At 34.8% G+C, this 23,219-nt stretch overlaps 1 protein-coding gene across 5 annotated transcripts in view; it reads right to left on the bottom strand.

The window, feature by feature from the left end:
- Nucleotides 1-23,219, bottom strand: part of EML1 (EMAP like 1) — a 128,315-nt gene that overhangs the window by 14,880 nt on the left and 90,216 nt on the right. For 3 of the 5 annotated variants that reach the window (XM_087726292.1, XM_087726277.1, XM_087726286.1), the window contains exons 4-15: nt 21,691-21,825; nt 18,913-18,941; nt 16,406-16,432; nt 13,136-13,265; nt 11,704-11,853; nt 11,168-11,237; nt 5,941-6,051; nt 5,055-5,150; nt 4,227-4,361; nt 3,003-3,102; nt 1,338-1,492; nt 362-487 (exon numbers count right to left, since the gene is read on the bottom strand). In XM_087726292.1, the coding sequence (XP_087582418.1) occupies nt 362-487; nt 1,338-1,492; nt 3,003-3,102; nt 4,227-4,361; nt 5,055-5,150; nt 5,941-6,051; nt 11,168-11,237; nt 11,704-11,853; nt 13,136-13,265; nt 16,406-16,432; nt 18,913-18,941; nt 21,691-21,825 (1,264 nt within the window). The remainder of the gene's footprint in view (nt 1-361; nt 488-1,337; nt 1,493-3,002; nt 3,103-4,226; nt 4,362-5,054; nt 5,151-5,940; nt 6,052-11,167; nt 11,238-11,703; nt 11,854-13,135; nt 13,266-16,405; nt 16,433-18,912; nt 18,942-21,690; nt 21,826-23,219) is intronic. The other 2 variants (XM_087726281.1, XM_087726291.1) reach the window with 1 other exon arrangement.

The following is a 23,219-nucleotide window of genomic DNA, read 5'->3' as shown; positions in this document are numbered from 1 at the left end:
TATCATGCTAATTTATTTATGCATAATTAATTTACTGCTTTGTATAAAGGAAGGCTTAGGCCTTCTGTGTTTAGTAATCCAGGATTATTGTCTTTAAATGAAGTGCAGATAATTCCACATCTGGTCCTTTTATTGGTAATACTAGAGAAAAACAGCTTTAAAAATCTATTCTGTTCCCTGTCTGTAAAACTGTAAATTGGGGTTACATGGACTTTCTACAAAATTGCTACGTATTTAGTAAGTTCTTATCTCATCTGCAATGTTCAGGTTTATTATGCAGCATTTTTCTAAAAAATAATAAATTTACATGTTTTGAAAACATGGGTCTTAGAAGAAGATTATGGTAAAAAATAATAACTACCTGGGTAATGGGAGAAAAGTCTCCTGACAAAGAACCTTGGAGCACAAAGTTTCGAGTGGTTCCTATTAAAACAATGTCACCTTTCCCTTCTGCTATTGTTCTTATAGGACCAAACTGCTCCAGAATCTGTTTTAGAAAAAAATGAAATAGTTAAATTGACTGTGTATATAATTATTTTTCAAGTGTACAAACCTATTGTGCTTATATAAAGATATGAAAGAGATGGGTAAGATACTAGTTGAGTTGAATCAGTTACTTCTTTTGGGAAGCAAGACAGAAGTAACTTTTGTTAGAAGAAGCAGAACACAATGAAGTTGAGACCAGTTTTTTAGTTTGAAACAAAGCCTTTTTAAGAGTTCCACAAGCACGGCTGAGGACCCCTCCTATTCTTTCCTAAGAAACAGAATTTACACTGAAGAAAAGATGAGAGATTAATAGTCACTCTCAGTCACAAATCCAAAGTAGTTACGACCAAATGTAATAAATGCATAATTTTTACATTTTCCAAGAAAAACCATCTGTTTGTCCAGACTGCATTTTATTCACCAGCTTCCAAGATCTATAGAGAGAGTTGATGGGTCTATGGAACTATGATAAGCATTCCCCCACAAATAAAGAGGATAATTCTTTAGAAAATATAGTCTCTTAATTCAATCATTCAAGGGTGCAACGGCAAAATAGGTACTTATATCTTTGGATGCAAAGTGCCATTAAAAATACAGTATATTTCAAAGGATAGGAATATGTAGGGCAAATTTGTAGGATAAGCATCAAAAGATATGACCTCTTCAAAACAGGTGAGTTATGGGATTTATCAAAAGTTATCAATATATGTACTTAGAATACAGATATTGGTAATGAAAATCACACTAATATTTTTAGAGGAAATAAGGAAAAGTGCCTCAAGTGGTAAAACGATGAACATACTTTAAAACAAAAATATTATCAGGGAAGTTTTAAAGCCTGAAGTTATTACCTCAGTTTTGTGAAGTTTCTGATAATTCCTATTCCAAGATATCAACTTTCTGTCCTTTCCACCTCCAGACACAAGGGTGCCATCTCGTAACATACAAAGGGCAAATATACCCCCTTCATGAGCTCCTTGAATTGCAGTGCTTATTCTGTTGGTACCTGGAAAGAAGAGGACAGAAGCTCACTAAAAATAATATTTTATTGGTTTATTCATTTAGCTTTTCCTTTGCTAAAAGAAATACAGTGTGGTGGCCACTATAATTTCTCTCTAGTCAGGAACTTTAAAGAAATGTTAACATTTTGAGAAGAAAAAATATTAAGTTAGCAGGGTTGGGTTTCTAACATCCTAGATCTCCTCTTAGGACTTTCTTTAAAAAACAGATTTTTATGACTTATATGAAACAAAACAGGGTTGGAGCAACTCTAATTTCAAATAATAGGCTTTTCCAAAGAAATGGAACGCAATAGAAAAGGCTCAACAGTTTGTTCCTTGCACTTAAGACTCCCTAAAGGAGTGGGCCTTGAGTGGTTATCCTATTTAATAGCAATAGCACTTAGATTTATATAACGCTGACATAACGCTTTACAGCATTCAGGGTGGCTTACAAATGTCAGCATATTGCCCCAACAATCGGTTCCTCATTTTATCAACCTTGGAAGGCTGCATCAAGCTTGAGCCTGTCAGGATCAAATTCCTGGCTGTGGGCAGAGTTAGCCTGCAATAATGCAGTCTAACCATTGCAACAGCTCAATCTCTTACAACTTATTTACAAACTTCACAGCATCCCCCATCCATGTGATCACCATTGCAGACAATATGTATATTTGTCTTGTTCCAGACATGCGGTTGTTTTTTTGTTTTTTCCTCCATTGTGGAGATGAAAGATTGGAGAAACTGATTGCAAGAAAGTAAGCTGTTTGCTCTAATACAGTATATACTGAAAACAATGAAATTGTGCTGGCCACAAATACGCTATAGAAACAGTTTATAGTATTCTTTTGAAATTTCTTTGTTTCCAATGTCTTTGTTTTGCAGGGATGGGTGGGGGGAGCAAGAAATTTGTATAGGCAATTCATCTGCCTGACCTATCCTGCTGCTGGTGCAATTGCACTGCTTTGGACATGTAGAAAGCAAACAGTCTCATCTGAGGAAATCTCTTTCTCTTCAATTTCTCTCCCGGGGTGTGTGTGTGTGTGTGTCATGTAAAGGAAAAATTGCCTACAGAAATTGGTCAATTCCAACCATCACCCTTTTGCAAAGCAAAGAGATTGGAGAGAAAGAGATTTCAAGAGTTATTTGTCCTTTTACACATTAAGAACAATGCTATTGTGTCTAGTCAATCTAGGACTAGAAGTTGTAGATGCACTATGAAAATATCTGAAAGTACTCTATTGAAATATTTTCCTCTGATCTACAGAAAATGGGGTGGGTGGGTTGTTTTTTTTATAAACCAAGCAATTTATGTAGGTAACCTATACTTTCTTTCCATAATATAATATAAGCCTAATATAATCCTATTTAGTATTTTGAAAAATAACATTTTGCATAAAAATAGGATTAAAATATGTCTCAAAGATCATTCCCCAAAGTCTTACCTTCTATTTTGTGCCCATGTCTAAAGAGATTTCTAAAGTTATTTATTATTATGCAAGTTCATTCTTTTCTTACCCTTTCCCCATATTAAAATATTTCCACTTGAATCTCCTGTGATTGTATCTCCATTTTCAGAAAATGTCACACACAAGACAAACTTTGGCTTTTCTTGTTTCTACATGATAAAATAGAATATCAATGAGCAATATACTTTTATTATATATTTCATATATTCTGTTCAGTTATCAATGTATTAACAATTTTTTAAAAAACACTGCTTTCCTCGATAATGAAGAAAAATAAATAAATACAGTAATCTTTCAAAGAATAATGCCTTGTGTTCATTGTTTAAAAGTGAGAAAGTTGTATTACAATCTTATTGTTTAAAAGTGAGAAAGTTGTATTACAATCTTAATGTAGTAGCACAACTGTATAAGTATAGGCATACATGATATGAATAGCCTATATTGTATATATGCTTTCTCTCCCTTGGTCTTGACTTGATGCTTCTAGAAAGCAATATAGTATCAACAGCCATTGTCTATCAGCTAAGATGCTTGAAAGATAATTGGTGATATAAATTTGACAAAAAAGTGTATGAACAAGTGTGATAAAACCAAAATATCTCTTTAGTAGATGATGCGAAATATTAGCTCAGGAAAATGGCAAGGAAATAGACAGAGAAAGAGAGAACCTCCACTTTAAGATTTATCAAGCAAAAGAGAAAAGAAATAATAAAAGATATAGTATGACAATGTGCATAATGCGATTCTATTAAGCACAGAAAGATTACTAAAATAAGAAAGTGATCGTGATCAACAGTAGCAAAAGCAATATCTTAATAGTGCAATCATCAAATAGCCATGTTTTTAATAATATAGTAATTTGAACTCTTTAAAATTATTCTTAATTATGTAGGTAACTCTAGTTTTGAGTTTTAATTATTCTTAGCTATGTAGGTAACAGGAATAAAACAAACTTCACTTAATCATGATTAAGTGGATAGTTAATACTTAATACTTTAAAATAATTAAATTACTGATTTTATGGTTTCTAACGAGAAATATCATTTTGCTGGGATTTAAAAAAGAAAAAAGAAATAAAAGCATACAGTAAGATGAAGGTTGCTAGGGAGTTCAGAATACAAAAGAAATAAAGAAATGAATTTGTCGGTTTACGACTTTGTGTTTCTAAAGAAACAGCACGACAGCAGAGCAAAACTGGGAGATAGAATATTAACATTCCTCTAATGATACTCTGGCTGCAAGGGGAAAAAAGAAATGAACATAAACATTGTACCTCAAATAATCCCTGCTTTTTGATAAGAGAATTCCCTTCAATCGTCCAAAAATAAAGATGAGATTTTCCACATGTAACTATTATGTTAGTGTCTGTAGGGTGAAAATCAGCGGCAAATACTGCTTCATTAGAGCACTAGAAGAAGAAGAAAATACTTTAAATTTGCAAATAGAAGTAATAATTTTAATATTAAGTTATAAGAACTTGTTTGATACCATATTAGTGCACTGTAACTTTCATATTTAAATTAAAACAAATAAACACAAAATACTTCATGAAAAGGTTTGAAAAATGTGTCATGTCTTAAAAGAACATAACTTTTACGTATACAGTCTACTTACACGTACAAATGAATAAGGATTGTTTAAAGATTTATAATGATTTTTCATACATGAATCTTAAGTTATTGGATTGTTGTAAGTGTTGGGTTTTACACCAAAAAAGATAAATCTGCACCTTAAATATTTATAAGATAAATCTGCACCTTATACGGTCCCATAAGGTCCTGGCACAGTTTAGAAATGAGAGCTATGAATAGTGCTGTTTTCTTCATTTCCAATTTATCCATACAGAACAAGTTTGTTATGATTTCTTCCACTAATAAGTAAGCCTTATTACAGATGTACAGAAGAGGCAGGATATTTTCTCCCATAGCATTCATTTATAATGGATACATTTAAACAGGAAAACAATTTAATAGCAGGACTAGTGGTCACATCAACATCAACAAGAAGTTGGAATGAAGGCGAAATATTATGGATATTTTTTTTACCACACACACACAAAAATACCTTCTGGTCTCAAGTACAACACACAAAAGCAAAATACCTTGACCTCTGCAACTTTTTCTTCCCTCTGCCAGTCCCATACTGAAAGCACATGGTCATTGGAGTCATCCACTGAGCACAGGTTACTGCCCCCATTCTGAAATAAAGTATGAGGTACTCCATCATCCCTCATTTGTTTGCTATTTCAAAACCAAGCACTCATCTTCCAGTTACAGTTTTGCACTTAGGATATTATGAATACTTTGCCTGAAAAAATGGTGTATCTTGAGAATGTTGAGATCAAATTGCTTAAACAACTATGTATTTGAATGTAAAACCCACACTGTGTGAATTCTAAAACAAATGAAATAATCTGACCCTCTTTCTGCATTCAGCTAATTCCAGCTTGTCTTCCAGTTGAGCAGTTGAGTTTTTCTACTGAGAAAAACACAATGGAATAAGGGACAGAGAGGCTTGTTTTCTTCATCTAAATGTTTCTCATATCCCAAAATAAAAGTAAAGAAATGGGAAAAATATACAGATAGTTATTTAGTGATATTATGTAACAACATTTATATCTATAAATATGTTTGAAAACTATGTTCTTATACTTAAAACTTCCTTAATTAAGTAAAGATTTCAATCAAACAAAACTAATTCATATTGTTCAGATAGAATATCTAGAAACAAATAGTATTATATACCATCCATTGTAAAATCTATACAACCCACACTTAAGTTACCCAAGAATGCATTTCGTTACAAAAGAAGAATTTCCAGCAGTCTCAACATAGTCCAGTTGCCTTTTGAAAAAGCACCTTTGAGACAACTATGATCTGGATGACTGAGAATCTCCATAGACATCCAGCAGTCTTAATTTAGAAAAACTTATAATTGGCCCTGAAAAGCTTACAAAGCAAATTAAATATACATTAAATATTACTCACTGATTTAGAAAATGCAATGCATGTAACAGCTCGATCAAAGAATCCCATGCCAATTACATGTAGTGTATTCAAAGTAACGGAATCCCAAATGCGGACATGAGGCAGCAATTGCTGTGAAAATGAGCAAACAAAAATAGATGCTTTAAGAGCAGAGTTCAGAACATAAACAATTTTCAACATCCTGAATGGAATGAACAACATTTTGAGTTTGCAGAAACACAGGTAAGAAAATAAGATGCTCTATTTTCTATGGTCAAATTATTACAGCAATTTGTTACTTGAATATTTTAACAACAGTCATTATTCTGTTTGAAGTCATCAGCTCAGCTCAGGGCAAATGACAGGTACTTTGAACAACAGTCCACTCTATACTCTATGTATCTATTAAGGTACAATAATTAACTATGGGCATAATGCTGCTAAAAGGTTTAGGATACCTGCCCATGTAGAACTGCACTGATCTGGCATTGGCATATAAGCTGTGCCACATGGCAAAATGTCCACTGTATGAGCTGCTCTGCACATTTGGAAGCAGTCTATTTTCCCTTGGGTAGAAACTCTTCCTTCATTCTTCCTCCTATTCTCTGCACATCAAGATCCCAGTAGATTTCATAGACAACCTTATTCATGAACACAGATTCAATATTTTAGTCAATGTCACAATCCCTGTTTAAAAAAATTCCTGGCTTAATTCTACCTGCTTATATAAACCATATGTTTTGAACTTTTATCTTAACCCATCTCTGGCCAGTTATTGTTGTTATTAGTATATGGTGTTGCCACAGTAGCCAGGAGACCACAATACTACTGCATAGTAGTGGCTTGGATTGCCAAGGTACCAGCCCTGTTACAGGAAATTCTTGTGCGCTTCCCAAAGTGTGCCACACACAAGGATGAGCTGGCTTCACACCAAAGAGAAAGATAAGCTGCACTTCTTGCAGTGTCACCCAAGGCCCCCTCCTTTCACAGAGCTGTCTTGCAAATGGGCGCCACAACTGGGAAGGGTCAGAACCATCAGGAATCAGACTGCCTGTACAGAGCATCAGCTCGTCTCCCCACCAAAATGTTACTTATCTGTTTGAAAGCATTTTCATTTGTATAGAACATGCTCTCAAACTGTTATGTGGACAGAAGCTGAGATAAATGACAGGCGCTCACCCTGACATGCAGTGCCAGGGCTTGAACCACTGGAGCTGAGACCATCTCCAGTATCATTAAGCCACCGAGCCACCGCACTCTCCTGACCAGTGAGTTCAAACAAATCTATACTGTGATGCTATGGTTCCATACCATCATCACTACTTTTAATAGAAATGTATATGCTAGAAGAATGTCATCTTGATGTTTTGCACTTTTTCTTCGTAACAACTAATTTTTTTGCAAAACATATGAAATGAAACATATACATATAGTCAAAAAATGGAGGCAATGTTTACAACTTTATTTTCCCTGTTTTTGTGTAGAGCAGTAATGGGGTTATTTGGTTATTCCATGAACCAACGTAGTTGGAGAGGAAGGCACTGACTGAGGATTTCTGTATTTTCCTATTGGTCAGCTTCAGAGACCACTAATCACCTCATGATACTCTCATGTTTTCAATGATCTAGTGTCATAGACACTAAAACAATTATATTCAAATTATTTGGAAAATGGAAAGTGGTAACAGTGCTACAGTTCAAATGACAGAGTCCACAATTAGTGCTATAAATTTGTTAGAGGTCTTAATTGAAATCACTCTTTTAAGCTTAGGGTTTCATTTGAAGTGCAGATATTAGAGTTATGGAGTGTTTGAGATTGAAGGCAAAAAGATGCTTTAGAATGCATGAAGAGTAACACCTATTTGCAAATCTGGCTATCCCGTCAGGCCTGGGGCTAAAGATTGTAATCCATCCCCACCCGAATGGTATGAATGTTGTGTTCTTTTTAATTATGTATTGTGCTTATGTGTCATTGTTTGTATCCCCTTTCCCTATGAGTTGTAAGCCGCCCTGAGTCCCCCCCCCCAGGGAAAAGGGCGGCCTATAAATAAACTTTTCCAATTCCAATTTCCAATTCTAAATCTTTAATCAAGCACATTCTTTTTTCAGAATTGTAAATTGGTGCTACCCTCCCATATGCACTGAAGCAATTCAAAGTCCTAATGGGAATAAAGCAAATGGATTATCAAATAAATCAACCCAAAGTTCTCATGTAAGGCACAAACGACCAGGCCCAAAATCACTCTACTTCGAACACATCATGTAAAGACTTTGCTCTTTGGAAAAGACTTTAATGTTAGGGAAGCTGGAAGAGAACAGTATGGCCAAGCAGAAAGATGGATAAAGTCAATTACAATGGTGATGAATGCATCATTGGAAGTCCTGAAGGACCATGTTAGGGGCAACTGTCATGAGAAAAAATTATATGTGGTTGCTATAACTTGCTAGCACATAATCAATCCAAAAATCCCAAAAGTCTAATTTTGAAAAATATTCCAAGTATATACATGAAGAATTATCAATATTCTAAAATTATTTTTTTTAAATCTAAAATTTTGGTGCTTGAATTCTTGGGAAGAGAGAAGGGTCCCTGGTTTTTTTGGAGGGCACTGGGGGCGGGGATATGAGTTGTCTAAAATTAATAGGAGTCTATTTGAGTTCATAAATATATGAAAGGTGTGTCCCTTTCTATAATATGAACAATCTGAAGTTTTATATAAACACTTTCTCTAATTTCTTATTACAGTAAAACTAATTATATATACTTTTTGTGTGGAGAGGCACCTTCAAGTCAGTGTTGACTCTTGACAAATACCTGGACATGTGGCTTGCCATTCTTATCTGTAAATTGTATAAAATCTTGAAATGATACAATATATTTTTAAAAATTGAATAATCTTATAATTAAAACTTAGTCATAAACAAATATGTTTACAAATTATAATTAACTGCAGATCCAATATGCATTTGGAGAACCCTTGTATTTGACATATAAACATATTTTCATATATTATATACATGCAATGCATTTACAGGACCACTAGAGAGCAATCTTTGTAAATTTAAGTCTCAATTACAACTTGCACAGGAGACAGAAAATATTTATATGTTGATGACTGAAGTTAGTGCAGTGGGCTAATTCACCAGATTACAGGTAGTTTATTTGACTGATAACTTGCCTTACATTTAGAAGCTCAACTTACACATACAGACCACCTTCTCCTTATTTTATCCCACAACATATCTGAAGTTAGTTGTGTGAAAACACATTGTTCATTATGTTAAAGCTTATGTATATCAGAAAGGAGGCCTGGCATAGGTTTTTAATTTAATTTTTTAAATTAATGACAGAAGAACTATATTAAAAGACCAAATTTAGGATATGAATACATCTTTTTAAACATTTTCAAGGAAACTATTATAATACAGTATGTTTAAATAAATGAAAACTATATACATTGTATCAAATTTAAGAATTAATCCCATGTTATGTAATTAAAATGACCAATCAGATAGCTATGGAAAGCCCATAAGTAGAATATAAGTATAATGGCATCCCTTGAATGAGCAGCAGGCTGGCACGCACGTGCCCGAGTGCCTGTTGGCCCGCCGCAGGCATGCACATGTTCAGCCAGTCACTCAAGTGGCCCAATTCCAAATAGGCCACAACCTGGTGGTGGGCCATGGCCTGGATGTCAGTGATCCTTGATATACACTATATTGCCAAAAGTATTCGCTCACCTGCCTTTACTCGAATATGAACTTACTGTAAGTGACATCCCATTCCTAATCCATAGGGTTCAATATGACGTCGGTCCACCTTTTGCAGCAATAACAGCTTCAACTCTTCTGGGAAGACTGTCCACAAGGTTTAGGAGTGTGTTTATGGGAATTTTGGACCATTCTTCCAGAAGCACATTTGTGAGATCACACACTGATATTGGACAAGTTTATGTGGCTGAGTTGCTGTCGTTCCCAAACACTTCCACGTAATACAGCTGACAGTTGACTGTGGAATATTTAGGAGTGAGGAAATTTCACGACTGGATTTGTTGCACAGGGGGCATCCTATCACAGGTCCTCCCTGGAATTCAAAGAGCTCCTGAGAGCGACCCGTTCTTTCACAAATGTTTGTAAAAACAGTCTGCATGCCTAGATACTTGATTTTATACACCTGTGGCCATGGAAGTGATTGGAACACCTGATTCTGATTATTTGGATGGGTGAGTGAATACTTTTGGCAATATAGTGTAGATGACACTTCATCATAATAAAAAAGGATCAATTAGAGAACACCTATAGAACCATCAACAACATTTGCAAAGGACTCCAGTTAACAGAGAAGAAGAACTCACTACCCTTCCTGGACATCCTCACCAGCAGAGACCACAAAGGCAAACAAGAAACACAAATGTAAAGAAAAACCATCCAAGTGCTCCACTGTCAAAGCAACAACCCAACCTCCCACAAGAGAAGCTGCATAAGAACTTTATTTAGATGAGCACAAACTCATTGCAGCAATCCTGAACAGCAGAAAACAGAGCATATATACAACATATTTCAACAAAATGGATAGCCATGCAACTTTATCGAAGTATCTGATCACTCAACCCAATATAGCACAACCAAGCCCTAAAAAGAATAACACTGCCATACATCAAGAACATTTCAGAAACAGTAAACAGCACAACCAAAGATCACTCCCCACAAATACTGACAGGGCAAGCCACTAGAATATAATAGTTTGAATAATGAAACATCTGCAAGAAAACAACCAAGTTCAGAAAGCACCAAGGACCCCTCATTTCAAACCGGAACTATAAATATTCTCCTTTAATGGGATCTGAAAGCTTCATTTTGATACAAATTATTCTCATACCAAATAATGCTATAGATTGGAACTATCATATAAATGAATAGGCTGGATACTGAATTCAAAATAATTTACAAGCATGTCTCTAATGTTTAGAAAATTTATGAAACTTTACGAAATGTCCAAATAAAAATTATAACAAGGCATAGACATTTAAGCAAAGGCAACACTGATACATTTTTAGACTGAAAATATATTTGGAGTATGAAGCCTAGAAGCAATTTCAACTTCTTTCATATATTTTATTAACCAATTAGTATCTTATTCACTAACACAAATATTAGGAATTTATTTCAACAGTTGCTCTATATTAATATTAAAACACTCCTAGCACAGGGCAAGAACAATTTCATTTTAAGGAAATAAAATACCTTACTTTTCCATCTTTAGATGTTCCTGCAACCTGACCAGTTGCTATGGTAATCCTGTCAGGATGTACTGCTAGGCTGCCCCCAAAAAAGGTAGGGAGAGAGGAAACACATATTTATTAAATAAAAAAATAAAAGCATTTTTATAACATAAATAAAACAACGAAACACTTTTTACTTCATATTTCGTAAAAATTTATTGAGGTGCACCAGAAACATTCTTATTTTATTGTATATCTTATCTAACGTTAAATGCTATACATACATGCATGCATACATACATACATACATACATACATATGAAACATTCTTATTTTATTGTATATCTTATCTAACATTAAATGCTACACACACACACACACACACACATTCTAACCAGTGAATCCAGGGTCACCATCATTTCTAAGACAATTTCATTCATAGCCCCAGACATTTGGTGCTAAGCCTGCCATTATGTTTTCTTTATCAGAAATAAACTAAAAGATATATCTTTGAAAGTTTTATTCTGATTTTTTTTTTCAAACTTCCTTTTTCCATGGCTTACCACTTCACATCATCATTGTGACCAATGTAATGTCTCTGGAGTTGTTCTTCAACATTATACAATACAACCACAGATGCAATGAAGTAAACAGTTTCTCCGGTTGGTAAGAGGTACAGATTATTGCGACAATCTCGACCTCTATAACCATAGCTGGCATCTTAGTTAAGATATAACAACTGAACATTAGAAGTGACAATAATGTGGAATTCTAGGACCATTGAGTGCATACAGTAAGGCTCTCTGGCTGCTTGACACTTTATCAATTATTCCAAAGGAAAAACTCTGATAGTAGCACTTGTTAATGACTACATCTATGATTAAAATTCTAGTTCCAAGTTTTAAGAGAATACATTTCCCTTCAAGAAGGTAGATACTTTTGTAGTATGTTGTATATTTTTCACATTTCATGGCATGTTATCATAGGTGCTGTTTCTAAGATTACCAACTTTCTATTAGAAAAATTATGAGTTGGAAGATTTGAAACAATTGAAAATTGTTTGCTTGCATGGGTATAATTTTACATACTGCAGAACATTCTCCTTCTCCCACTTAAAATCAAATATCCCTCAGCTAATAGGAGGAGATTCTTCCCAAAGGAAAATTTGCAGCTCTTTTAATCTGCATACTTGGTACTAGGTACTAGAACCAAAAGTTCTAAAGCAACGTATATAGCACAATAGCCAATAGGCCATATCAAAATAAAGAAAATAACATTAATAAGATCATATGTAAAAGTAAAATAAAACACAGATTAAAAAAGAATAAAATGATGAAAATCATATGAAAATCATATTAAATAGCTAATTTTTAAATGCTTAAATATTAAAACAATTAAAATTAGACTAAAAGCCAAACAACATGAAATCAAGAATGGTTTTCAACAGTATTTTAACTAAAATAAAAATCTATATTTAACTTGTACAAAAAAGAAATTGACTTCTGCTTGTAACTTGAAATATTAACAGTAATAATTAAAAGAAGGTATCCAGCATAGCTAATGTTTTTGATTAGTATATGATCTTTGTGCTTGTACTGAGAATCTGGATAGTTTTTAAAAAAATAATTGGGTTTTTAATTAAAAATAGTATGGAAATATTATACATTCTCTTTACTATGCAACTAGAAACATACAACTTCCCTATATTATAATAGTAATTACAGCACCCTATTTTTATTATGCATCTAACTTACTAACCTGATAGATTTAAATACACCCCTTCAGGATGCATTAGACTGAAAATGTGAGATTATTGATAATATATAGATGAGAAACTTCATAACATCAATATTTATTGTGTTCTTTCTATGACAATATACTAGTCCCTTGAATTTAGATGCCTACTATGCTTGATCACATTTAAAGACGTACTTTAAAAATAGAGTATCAGAAATAAGCATTATTTAGTTGAAGTGTGTCCATAAAGAAGGATACACCCATTCCAGTTTAAGCTTTTTGGATGGTAGTTCTGCCTTCGCTTCCAAATTGTAAGACTCCACTTGATCTTTTGGCATGTACATGGTAACAGGACGTCCACGCAGAAACATTTTAACATATCCTTCCTCTATTGAAAAAATAAATCAAATACATAACAAACATTCATATACAGTATTCTGCCATTTTACTATTTCATGTCTCTAACAAGTTATATGGGAGAAAAGAATAAAAACAACGACCAAAGCTCTTAAATTATTTATGCACACATTTTTTAAAATATTTTTAATACACTGAGACTCCATAATGAATACATATATAATTGGGGGGACAACCTGACTTTCAGAAAGGGAGTGACTTTTTTTCTATTTCTATCCAACTAAGGAATTAACTTAATTATTACAATTAACACAGAAAAGTCACTAAAGTAAATTTTACTTTGAATTAAATTTTCACATATCTGCATATCAGTATCTATAATGTTAATTGTAATGACTTTAAATATAAACTTGGTATTTGATTTGCAATGATTAATGATATATGTACTGAAGATAAAACAGTAAAAGAATTATGTTGATGCACCACGCATGCAACAACATGGCTGGATTTGGAAAATATAGGTAGACCTCATTTAAGTAATTGCCTTGTTTAAAAACTATTCCCAATTACAATAGTGATGAAAAAGTAACTTTGTGACCAATCCTCGCACTTCCAATCTTCACAGGTTTGTTAAGCAAAGGAAAGCTGAAATAAGATAGCAATAGCAATAGCAGTAGACTTATATACCGCTTCATAGGCCTTTCAGGCCTCTCTAAGCGGTTTACAGAGAGTCAGCATATTGCCCCCAACAATCTGGGTCCTCATTTTACCCACCTCGGAAGGATGGAAGGCTGAGTCAACCCTGAGCCGGTGAGATTTGAACCGCTGACCTGCTGATCTAGCAGTAGCCTGCAGTGCTGCTTTTAACCACTGCGCCACCTTGGTATATATAATAAGATAATAAGTGAGCCTGGCTCCTGGAAATCTATAGATGTAGCTAAAGGTCTAGCCTACAGCCCTGTTCCCATCCAAATAACACATAGGACAAAATTTACACATCAGCCAAGGCTGGATAGATGCAGCTGTTTTTCATAAAAGAAAGAAAAATGTGTCTTGACAATAGTGCCAACATACACTTTTTAATATTGATACATGTTAGAGAAATTCTGAAAGCATGAATTCATCAGTAGGTTGTTTGTTTTGAAAATGAATATAAATGGATATTATAAGCTTTGCTATAATAAAACTTCCTGTGTTAGCAAAAACTATAGGATACATTTCTAGACCTAAATCAAGAAATAAATTGAACTGTACTTCTGCACTTAACACTAAAATATATATTGAATTTTTTATTGATTTATGACTATCAATTTCCTAAACACAGAGGTTCACATGGTGCAATAGGACTGGGAGTTTGTTAGTAGGATTCACTGAGCCAGGAATTTTTTTTCTTTCACTTTGTGTTATATTGTGTTGTGGGGATGCACGAAGGGACGCTCAGCCAATCTCGTTGTATACATGTTATACTCTGATAATAAAAGTTTTAATTGAATTGAAAAAGATAGAAAACAGGTTGTGATTTCTGAAACCTGCCCCATCGCGAATGAAACTTTTTTCTGCTATTTTATTTAGCCTTTAACCAAAATTCAATGCTAATTTATTTCAATTCAAATCATAATTAAAGTTCATCTTAAAAAAACTGATTAATAAATAATCTTATAGATAAAAACCACAGTTGAATTTTAAGTTTTAATTAAAGCTAATAAGAGAACTGGTTAGAATTGATACACAAAAAGAAAAAAAAAGGTACAGAGTAAATATAAATTTTTTCTCCATTGTCAGGGATATATGTTTTCAGAAACCATTTCATTTAAGATTAAATTTTAATTTTTTAATTTTTCCAACAGTGTTACTGTTTTATGCTTTATGTCTGTTTAAGTTAATTTTTTTCTAATAACATCTAAGTCCTGAAAAAATGTAAAAAAAATGCATTTTAATGCAAATATCATGAAAACATAGTAAAAACTATAAACTAATACACCAAACGATCACAACATATGAAATTATACTACATTGCCAAAGGCATTATTCTGGTAGATCATTCAGGATGAGGTTGATTTATGTAAAAACAATTCTACAAAACCTATTATTAACTTAAACCAACCATTTTACAGATCATATTCCAGGGATGGATTAAGAATTTGTTACACTTGCTTTCCAGTCCACCCTCTGACAATAGGCAGACTGATCTGAAAAGTGGCATGTCCCATATCAGATAGAAAGAATAACATATGGTAAGCATCTTAGACTATTATAAGACATATAGATTTACAGAGATTAAGCCATTGAATACAAAGTTAAAGAGACAACTGCTGAATGAAGCTTTATTAACTATGTACAATAGTTGTAAAGAGCTCTGAAGAGATAATACTGCTTGTGGTAATCTTAAAATAGCACCTTAATTTACCCAGAAAAGACTGAAAAATTAAATCAACAGATGGCATATTTGGAATGTGGAGTGCCATAAAATTAATAATAAAGATAGAATTTTAGAAAGTTAAGAATATATTTATAAATGAGGCATTAGGAATAAACCATTTATATAACTGCAGGACAAATTTGTTTAGTCTTCACAATGGAAATGCATAATACGTATACATTACTATATAGTTATATATTAATTATTACCAGGCATTTCCAATATTACATAAATGCCATTTAAATATTTACATAATGTATAAAACACAGAAATATATGTTATTCACTTCAACTTGCTTACTGGTGTCATAAATTAAATCTATTGCTCACAAAAGGTAATTTAGATAGTGAATAAGCACTGCAATTCAATCTAAAGCAAAAGGTTGATTTAGGCACATGTTAGGATGGTGTTTGAGTATACTAGAACAGGCACTATCACTGTTTACAGCCAAACTGCAAAGCAACTATTATTACAGAAGATTATGGGATGCTATATAGCTCTCTAACATTTGGGCCTTTTTCTTGGCCATTCATTTAATCAAGAAACCTATATAAACATCCATTAACATTCAGTACTACAATGTTTACAAGCCATTAGGTGTTCTGCAAGAAGCTGGCAAAGAAAAAAGGAAAATTGTTTAATAATATTATAGTCACACAAGGAATAAACTGCCTTTACAGGCTCAAAATGCTTGGCCCTGTTAATAGGCTTGTTTAGAGAGCTATGAGATTTTAGAAGCAAGGTCTACCTACCTGTACAATGTGTCACACGACGCTTCCCTTGTGGTTACAGAGACAGAGATAGAAGTGCTAGATAAAGATGCATTCAAGAACTGTCAGGCTTATCTATATCCCTGCTCTGTGGAGTACCCAGTTGTATTATTCTATGATCAATGCAGGTAATATAATATTCCCTAATTTGCATTCGTATGGATATGAATCAAAAAATCCAAGTACACACTGTATGTAATTTTGTATAGTTTCTGCAGCTTCCATTATCTTTCCAAATATACAATTTATTTTTCCAGATATACTATTTCAAAAAAAAACACACCACACAACCACACAACCAGACTGCAGAGGGGAAAATAATGTCCCAAATTTTGTTATTACTGCTGTACAGCTGAGTAGTATTGGTTCAGTTGATACAAATTAAGGGCTGGCATTCTGTCCAAGATCATTGTAAAAATTAACTATAAAAGAGTAAAACAATAAATTTGGATTGCCTTGTAAAAATAATAGTTCAGGAATTTGATATCCTTTAAAAAAAATCTAATATTTTAAATAGCTCAGAACACTTCAAATGAACTGAAAGCTTTCTGTGAGAGTTTTTATTTGAAAGCCAGATTGAGATTTGTTTTGTCAAATACATGTTCTCGGCCCATATTCCCAGGGTTATCAGAAATTGGGAGAAGATATTTATAGAGAAGGGGAGAGAAGATGAGGGAAAACCTATTTTAACACCACATTCTTCTCTGCCAATTCTGTCCTCAGAATAACTCACTAGGCTAATTTCTAGTTCTGGGGTCAGGATGAGATTGGATTTAAAAATTCAAAAACGGCATTTAGCAGGGAAATTCAAGAGGCACACTCTAGCACCTCCATTCCTTCCCATCAGTTCTATTCTGCATATACTGACTCTGTTTCAGACGCTGACATATGAAGATTTTACACATTTACAAAGGAACAAAGGAACATTTTACACATCCAATTTAAGCACTATCTTCAAAATCATCACCTTTGTCCATATTATTATTGATAATTCAGCTCTACTGTTTATATGGATTACACTGACAGGGTACTACAGTGTGTATAAACTGTCTACATTTTTGGGTTGTGAACTGTTTGCACAGGATTGTGCAGTATCAGCCATAGAATATCCTGCTTTATCAGTTCCTATATTACTACTATAGCAATCAGTGGTGGGTTCCGGATCTCGTTGCAATTGGTACGGTGAAACGGCGTCCGGCATCCACCACATGAACGTGTGCGCGCACACGCGCGCAGCATGCACATACGTCCTTACCTCCTGCGACGCTCCATGACACTCCAGCTGCTCGGCAGAGCGCTGTGCAGGCATCGTATGCTCCGTGCGCGGAAGCGCTGAAGAGCTCAAATACAGGTAAGGAGGGTGGGCAGGGAGGTCCTCTGGAGCCGGTGCTCTTGGCAGGCACCGGTATGCCAGTACCGGGGCGTACCGCCTGCAACCCACCACTGATAGCAATCCATAGTGTAGTGGAAATCCATAGTGAACAAAGTCATTGAGATAAGACATATAGTTTTGGTATGTTGCATGAACACAGCAATTGTGCTCCATTAACCCAATTTATTATATTTGGAACTGCAGCATTCTATTAAGGAAATGTTCACCACATCAAGACATATTATTCGGAGGGAAAGACTGATGAATATTAAAATTATTGAACAAACAATACAATAGCAGAGTTGGAAGGGACCTTGGAGGTCTTCTAATCCAACCCCCTGCCTAGGCAGGAAACCCTATACTGTTTCAGACAAATGGCTATCCAACATCTTCTTAAAGACTTCCAGTGTTAGGGCATTCACAATTTCTGGAGGCAAACTGTTCCACTGATTAATTGTTCTAACTGTCAGGAAATTTCTCCCCAGTAGGAAGTTGCTTCTCTCCTTGATTAGTTTCCACCCATTGCTTATTGTTCTACACTCAGGTGCCTTGGAGAATAGTTTGACTCCCTCTACTTTGTGGCAACACCTGAGATATTGGAACACTGCTATCATGTCTTCCCTAGTCCTTCTTTTCATTTAAATAGACATACCCAGTTCCTGCAACTGTTCTTCATATATTCTCCAGTCCCCTAATATCTTTGTTGCTCTTCTCTGCACTCTTTCTAGAGTCTCCACATCTTTTCTACATCGTGGCGACCAAAACTGAATGTACTATTCCAAGTGTGGCCTTACCAAGGCATTATAAAGTAGTATTAACACTTCACGTGATCTTGATTCTATCTCTCTGTTTATGTAGCCTTCTGTATACTTTTTTAAGATGGTAGAAATATAAATAGCAAATAAAAAGTGTAAGCTTATAAACTTAATATAATAAAGTAGTTTGTTAAAGTGTGAACTTTACTGCAATTCAGTAATCACTACAATGAAATGTTATGATTTAGCAGCCAAAGTATGATAATTCTGCTAACCAATCATTTAGAGAAAGTCTTTCATATTCTTTATTAGAACAAAAGTTATATATTTTTATGAAACAATAAAGAAAAGAAAACAATTACCTGCACTGAACATTGGCTCCTTGGGCTTGCTGTAAAAACAATCAAGAAAGATTCTTGTAAATAACATTGACCCCATACATCCTTCCTTCCAAACATCCTGTCCTTGACTACCCCTTGTACTTTTGACTAATTCTTCTCCTTTGATATCATCATTCATTCTAAATCTCTCTCTTCAACTAATATATCTAATTTCTACTCTGCTGCAATCATATAACTTTCAGAGACTGACTGAGTATATAAAAAGTTACAATATCCAAATCTGAAACAAAAGTAACAGTAAAGAATAACTTTTTTTCCCTTTGTTCCAAAAAAGGGGAAAAGAAATGGCAATGGCATCATGTATAATTTAAGAAAATTATCTCTAAGACAGTTTGATTTTCAACGTTTTCCAAAAAACCCTCACCTAGTACCTGTCATGAAGCTGTTCCAAAGCATCCCCACTACACTACAGAAGCCAGAACCAACTGGCTTCAGAGCCCTGAAATTCTTGAAAACATGAGACTTTAATAAATAACTTTTCCCCTAGATGTTTCAATAGGTTATATCAATGCTAATTGAAATGCACAGTCTTGTAGTTATCCAGGAGCCAAGACACAAGCAGCTTTATAGATCAAAACTAGCACTTTTTAAGTTGTACCAACAAACCAATCAGCAACAGTGCAGGGTCTACAGAATTGGCATTATGTGTTCCTATTGTTGATTGCTAATAAATGTGCAGACTGCCACAATTATAGTTCCAAGTAGTCTTTAAGTGAAGCCTCAAAGACTATTTGGAATTATATGGTGATAGAGGACCTGGCTATAATGTCTATGCGGTAAATTGAGAATGAATTCTTATAGCTGGATCCTCCATTACTATATAAGATCAAAGAGGCCCACGAGTTGCAGCTGGGTATAGTCTCCATGGCTTCCACCTGCTGTTCAAACAGAAGCAGTGAGTCAAGAACTCCTACCCGCAAGTCATGAGTCTGGTTCCTTCACAAGCAGTACTTGCTCATCAAGAAATAAACACACTGAAGTACAAATAGTAACTCTATCTTACTTGGATTCAATTCCAGCCTGTACCTTTGGTTGCTCACAGCCTCTAGACTTTGCTGAAGTACAATAACAGCTATTCCTTACAGACTGGGGTAGCAATATTATAATTGGATACCATCAGCAAACTGATGATACTGTACTCAAAACTCTCTATAATTTCAACCAATAACTTCATAGATATGTTATACATTGCTACCCCAGGCTGTAAGTGATATCTGTTATTGTCCTTTAGCAGGGGAGAAATGACTGACCCTTTAAGCATTCACATTGGGGGCCACTGAACCAATATCTCTTCCCCCAATACACAGATTGAAACTATTTACCAAGAAAGGAGCAGAATAATTGTGAAACAATATATCCTATCCCTAAAACCCACAGGTGATCTAAAAAGGTAGAACTGTCAATGATATCAAAGGTTGCTGAAACACCCAGCAAGACCAGGATATTGATACACTACCTCCTTCCAGATCTTGGCACGGGTCGTTGAAGAGATTGACTAATGATTGCTTTGGTCAATATCCAGGCTGAACCCAGATTAAGAAAGGGCTTGCGTAGCTCAATGAAGCGATGAGCTATGCCGTGCAGGCCCATCCAAGACGGAGAGATCATAGCAGAGAACTCTGATAAAACGTGTTCCATTGGAGAAGGAAATGGCAACCACTCTGGTATCTTTGCCATGAAAACCCCATGGACAGTACCAAAAGGACAGGAAGTCCTGGAGGAATGTTGTCGCGATGGGTCGGACACAACTTTGCAACTAACAACAATAATGCTCCCTTTCACTGTAACTCTGATTCTTCCACAACATTCTAAAACTTGCTTATATTTTTAGATTCTCTTACCCTGACTATTTTAAGCTTCTGACCAATTCTGGTTGCACTATAGTAATTTCTTCCATTCAAGCAATGCTATTGAAATAATAAATATTCACTTTTATATCCTACACAGGGATTCATTTTTGGTCCAAAACTGGCATTTTGCATCTATTTTTAATTTCATAGCTGAAATACTCATTATATGAGCATTTCAATTTTTTTTCTTTAAATTCCTCCACAACAAGTTTGTTTAGTTACTTGCAAGTTCTTCAAATAGTCACTTGAAAATTTTCATGGGCTACATGCCCTTTTGCAGAACCCGTTTAGAACTTTCTAGAGTTCACAGTTCAAGAAACAGACATAGCAGGGATAATGAGAACACTCTTCGTTGTAATAAGGGAGAATTAATAGTATCTTAAAAATCTGAAAGTTTGGCAGAACAAGAAAAAGAAGCAGGATCTTAATTTACTTATCATAGAAAACCCATCATGGACTGAAAAGAACAGAAGATTTTTTTCCCTTCAAATGATTACCTGCTAGATCAAGGCCAGTTGCCATTTCATCTAACTGAACCACAGAAAGGGGGAATCTTACCATTAAGTGCCTTATAGTCACTCTCTAACTCTAGAATTCAGAAGAGTTGATAAGGTAGAATTAAAAGTGTGTTAATCTTATGTTAATTTTAAAATTGTTAATTTAAGATCATAATCTACACATATAAACATATTTAGTTATGATGGTTAAAGACAAGCTGAAGGAATTTCACGAAAGTCATGGATAGTGGAGTAGGGCTTCCACCAAACAATATTGAAATTCTAGGAGGCTCTCCACAATGCCTAAATTACAAAGACCACAATGAAGAAATATCCTCTTTTAACCTGCTGAGTCACAAATAAATGTAATTTAGAAATTCTGCTTTTCATACCAGTCACTGTTCTTTTTACCACTAGATGAACTGCTTGTGGATCCAGCTCGATTGCGATTGCCTTTGGAATCACCGTAACTTTCCCTCCGACCACCAGGAGAAACACCTTCAGTTGAATTGGTTCTTTTAATAGTGCTAATAGAAAATAATAATATTGTAATGCTCTGAAATGAGGTTATTAGAAGGCTACTATCATAGCTTCCCACACTTCTATTTTCTCAAAGCTAATCATATTCAATTCCTTTATTTTTTTTCACAGAATTTAGTATATAAATCTCCTTATAATTTTCAATGCATGCTTTTGAACTTGTTTTTATTTTTTCTGATTCTTTCTTGAAATGTGATATCTAAAACTGAACATCATAATTGAGGTGGAATCATATTCAATTAAAAAACTATTATTCCAAAATGTTTTTGCACATAGTATTACAAAGCATCCCACATTCTATCTTCGTACATTTGATTTTCATTTTCTAAGTTAAGAAATTTAGATTTGTCTTGTTGTACTGTGATTGAAACTCTTCCTTTGATGAAGAACAATAGGTGAAATAATGTTTAAGCATGATTTTTGACTATGTGCCCACTTAAATAACATACCATCCAACTCAATAGTTAATTAACTTGCTAATCAGCATGTCAAGCAAATATCAGTGTAGAAACAAAAGAAACAAAATTAAACCCTTCTAAATGTGAAATTACTCTGAGGGATGTATGAGAATTTACTTGAACAATTTTTCTCTTTTGCACTGATTTTTTTAACTACTGCCAAATAATGAAAAAGCTGATTTTATAAAGAATGACCATTGGCTGACCTGAAGAGTCCTTTTCTCTGCACTGCGGGAGAATCCAAGCAATGGGTTATATTAGTCTGGTTGCCCTAGGACTGAGGAATCTTTTTCATTGGCCACGCCTCCTGGTGCTCCTCAACACTAGATTTTTGATGAGTTCTGGAACCAGTGACGGCTTGAAGATGCACTGATGTAGTAGAAGGAAGTCCCATTTGACTTGATGGCTTCGAATCCCTGGACCCGAAGACCCAGGGTGGGTTGGACTCTCCCACAGTGCACAGAAAAGAACCCTTCAGGTAAGCCAATGGTCATTTTCCTGTGCACTGCTTGGAGAGTCCAAACAATGGGACATACCCAAGTTATATGTTACTAGGGCGGGAAGAAGGTCTGTCCTGGGATTTGGTCATGGAAACAACCCCCTGGAGAACCTGCCTGCCGAATGATGCCTTGGTTGAGGCAAACACGTCCAGTTTATAGTTTCTGACAAAGGGCGATGGGGATGACCACGTAGCCGCTCTGCAGATGTCGTCTATAGAGGCCTGGGTTGCCCAGGCCGTGGTGGTGGCTGCGCTCCTTGTAGAATGAGCGGTGATGTGTCGAGGTACTGCTCTGGACTGGTGTTCATATGCAGCTGCAATACATGATCTCAGCCACCTGCCGATGGTAGAAGATGTTACTTTCTTTCCCATGGACCCGGCTGGAATGACACAAAGAGGGCCTTCGATCTAAGGAATTCTGTTG

The sequence above is a fragment of the Thamnophis sirtalis genome, unplaced genomic scaffold (genome assembly GCF_051295495.1).
Source record: "Thamnophis sirtalis isolate CommonGarterSnake01/CBP01778 unplaced genomic scaffold, rThaSir2_p1.2 scaffold_1, whole genome shotgun sequence".
Lineage (NCBI taxonomy): Eukaryota > Metazoa > Chordata > Lepidosauria > Squamata > Natricidae > Thamnophis > Thamnophis sirtalis.
The sequence above is the reverse complement of the archived record's forward strand: the minus strand, read 5'-3'. Positions and strand labels throughout refer to the sequence as shown.